General features: G+C 35.9%; 2 protein-coding genes across 2 annotated transcripts in view; one reads left to right on the top strand and one right to left on the bottom strand.

The window, feature by feature from the left end:
- Positions 1–3,480, top strand: part of LOC106102038 (galectin-7-like) — an 8,920-nt gene extending 5,440 nt beyond the window's left edge. Inside the window, exons 2-4 of the mRNA XM_013281431.1 lie at positions 2,504–2,647; positions 2,928–3,147; positions 3,317–3,480. Coding sequence (XP_013136885.1) covers positions 2,504–2,647; positions 2,928–3,147; positions 3,317–3,442 — 490 coding nt within the window. The 3' untranslated portion in view covers positions 3,443–3,480. The remainder of the gene's footprint in view (positions 1–2,503; positions 2,648–2,927; positions 3,148–3,316) is intronic.
- LOC106102037 lies at positions 336–2,261 on the bottom strand. Its single transcript, XM_013281430.1, has 2 exons — positions 1,321–2,261; positions 336–1,018 (listed from the first exon to the last, which is right to left on the bottom strand). Exons 1-2 carry the CDS (start codon positions 1,753–1,755, stop codon positions 671–673), a joined length of 783 nt encoding a protein of 260 aa, XP_013136884.1. The 5' UTR covers positions 1,756–2,261; the 3' UTR covers positions 336–670.
- Positions 3,481–3,503: the final 23 nt, after the last annotated feature.

Below are 3,503 nucleotides of genomic sequence, written 5' to 3'. Positions count from 1 at the left end.
TTTATGAAAGGGCTGTTTGCCCATATATTAGCAATGGAAACCGAGAGAGGCATGTTAGTTTTATGTTAAGTGTATTTAATAGAGTTTAAATATAGTAGAAGGGAGCAAACGAGCAGCGAATCGCGTAATAAATAATTCTTGAGACAAACATCATAGTAACATTAGCAAAATAATGTTATGTACCATGTGTGTCTATTTGACAAGCACTAAGTCACGCCTTTTAGCGTATAGATGGAAAATAAATATTTATTATACTATTAAATTAACATTATGTATATTGTATGTATAAGGTCCTAGTTTGTTGTGATTAATGATGGTAGCGGTTAAGAATAAGATTGACTATAAAAAATCTTTATTTAAAAAAATTATGTACCCCTTCACTGTGACACTTCACTTTTTTGCTCTTCAAATAGGTTGCTGTATATATAACTGGAGGAGCAAAATGGAATGAATTCAGTACAAATATATCAGACCCGAAAAATCAGTCATTCGCGCTATCAGTTTTAGTGTTACGCCCTGGGAGAGATTTCTACGGCGTCCCCTTCTGTCCAGCCCCCTGGGCCACCCGCGCTTTACTTTAAAGCCGGTCTTAATCATTCGAGCAATACCCACAAGTAAACTGCTTTATGGCTGTATATGAAGATAAATGCATTGGAGTTAAAATTATGTTCTAAAGTGGATCTTCGTTTATTTTTATTGAATTACGATGTAACAATCCCAATCGCCCTTCCATTACAATTTCAGCTATCGCTTTTTTGGCATAGATTTGCTGAGTTTTTTCCATTTTCCGTATATCCCCAGCAAGAGCCATAGCCCAGTGATAATATTCGTCGCCTCGATCGCTGACAGATTGGACATTCGGTTCCTCCTTTTCACCTTCAGCGTAATAATCATTTTCATTATAATCTCCACTGTTATGATAATTTTTTCTTCCAAACTCTTGTTTTATGGAAATTCCGGAACTTCCAAGACTATTATCCTCAATTCCGTCCGTCATCATTGAATCGCTTTTTTCCACCTAAAAAAAAACACTAGATAATTCTATAGGAAAAAACACATTTCCACACTTCAATATTCCAAGAGAATAAAGGAAGTCGACGCAACTGCTGAGAGTACTTTATTTTAAATGTGTGCGTGTATTATGTATATGTGCGTGTGTGTAACAGGAAGAGTTTAATGTAATGAAAGTTCAAAGATGGGTTCCGAAATTTATCAAAGAGATTGTAAATTAAAAGTAAAAATTCGACTTAACCGAATAATTGCAACAACTGACCCTTAATTTAAGCTAATAGTTGTACAATATTTAACAAATGTGCTTACATATATTTCTATGTCGTTAACATTGAAGTTTCTAGAATTATTATCTGTATCATCAGCATTACTTTCATGCGTTTTGATGTTCAGATTTCCGAAATTCAATTTTAAAAAACTGAACTTTTCAAAATACCACAGCGACGGCTTTCGTACCAAATCCTTGTTCTTGGCTGATTTCAACGCTGCGTAGTATTTTCTTAGTCCGTTACGATAATTCGATCTGAAAGCATTTATTTTTTTCGTCACATCTTCTCTCGTCGCATCAGGATACCTTTCTTTGTATTTATTAAGTAAAATTTCATAGGCTTCGGCCTTTCTTTGTCTATCGTAATATGTTTTACTTTTTGAATCCCATAGAGCCGGCAGACTTTTGTATACATCGATAAATTCCGATAAGAATTTTCTTTCCTCCTGCATTCCCTTATTTCCTTTGCATGACATTTTATTGTCACTAATGAAGTACGCAAAATCTTCGAATACAAATTAATCAAGAACACTTTTAAATGAGCCGCGGATTCTGAAACCGCTAACAAATATTTTTGCGCAAATATGTACAATTTTGTTTACCCGCGACTTATGCCACGATTAACGGGATCTCGAACAAGAATTGAATGTATGATAGTTAACTTGCACTATATTTAAATATCAAACTCTCCTGCACTGTGTCCATATTAAAGAATATAATTCGAACTCAAATAAATGTCTTATATTCACAATAAACGAACACGTCAATTAATGTTATTGTGCAATTATTAAAATTGTACAATATTATTGAACGCCAAATGCACAAGCCATTAAACATAGATCAACGACCCACGAAAGCGACGTGTTTTACTCGTGCCATTGCCACAGATACTCGCGCAGTAAAAAGTCAAGCCACAGATACGTTAACTTAGTTTCGAAATAGTCCGTTTGGCGCTGTAGTCGCAGCGGTAGGCTGCACGAACTAATGATCACAGAGAAATGGTTCTTAATATAATATCGAATGTATTAAATTTAGTGATATTGTTCAATGTATAAGAAAATTAATATTAGCCATTTGATAAATCTAGCAAAATATTCGTTGTTTTCTTTTGAAACTGAGCCACAAAAACACAGTCTTGAAGCATAAACAGTGTAACCGGTTGTGAAGATGGAATACTTAGAACTATTTCTGTTTGTAATAAACTTTAGCATGTCTATATTGAAGGTTCGCAATAAACATTGGATGCGGGGATCCGGAGTCTCGCGGAGACATCGCGGTACACTTCAACGTGCGGCTGCCACAGAGTTACGTGGTGCGTAACACACGTAGACATGACAAATGGGGGTCAGAGGAGACCACCGCATTTAGGTAATAAACACTACCCATAAAATGTAAAAATGTAAATTGCTTAACTGAGATTCAAAGACGGATTCATTATCTTAATTGTTAAATGCATTTTTTATTTAGCTGTTTAACTTTGTTAACAAGTATTACAGCCTCACGCAGACTTGCTAATTGGTCGCTAAGGCAGACCCTTATTGCAAATTTATGTATATAAATCTATTTATAATAGATAAACAGTAAGCGGTATTAAATGAATCTGGTTTGTGTCAGCTATAGTACCTCTAGATTTTAAATTGTTTTCCAGATTATTTCCTTTCAAAGTAGACCGTCCCTTCACTATCGAGGTGTTGGTGGACGAGAAGGAGACGCTCTGGGCGGTGGACGGCGAGCACTACTGCAGCTTCGCGCACCGCAACCCTTCGCCGCTCGTCGCTGACTGGCTGCAGGTCACTGGCATCAGGGACACCGACCTCAAGATACAAAAGACTGATATATACCCCTCCACAAGTCCGCCTGTTTTTGACGTAAGTATCATTTTTAGTTTTTTCATCCACACATTTACAGTTTAGTGATTTTCTTTTCTTTAATATTTTTTTTCTTTTATTCATCTAAGATAGATACATTATCAGTTCTATTCTGACCGAAACACCCTTAGATATCGCCAACATTCAAACACTTTGTTTATCTTCATAGATTCCAATGAGAGAAAGCGCAACGCATCCAAGACAAAAAGACGAACCGATTTGGCGACCTAACGTAATTGCTAAGTTGCCAAATGGTATTCCTGAAGGATACCAGTTAGTTATTTACGGCAGGTAAATTGAGAAACCGAGTCGTTGTTTACCATTGCTATTATTGTAACCAATTGATGGTTTTTAAA

Source organism: Papilio polytes, unplaced genomic scaffold, assembly GCF_000836215.1.
Source record: "Papilio polytes unplaced genomic scaffold, Ppol_1.0 DF823934.1, whole genome shotgun sequence".
NCBI lineage: Eukaryota > Metazoa > Arthropoda > Insecta > Lepidoptera > Papilionidae > Papilio > Papilio polytes.
Note: the sequence above shows the minus strand (reverse complement) of the source record. Positions and strands in the feature narration are given on the sequence as shown.

What these genes read in the sequence shown, in the direction of transcription:
- LOC106102037 (XM_013281430.1), bottom strand. Translation starts at nt 1,755, where the DNA reads ATGTCATGCAAAGGAAATAAGGGAATGCAGGAGGAAAGAAAATTCTTA. An exon ending in TTAACGACATAGAAATATAT is followed by an intron (nt 1,019 to 1,320) that starts GTAAGCACATTT and finishes GTTTTTTTTTAG; the next exon opens with GTGGAAAAAAGCGATTCAAT.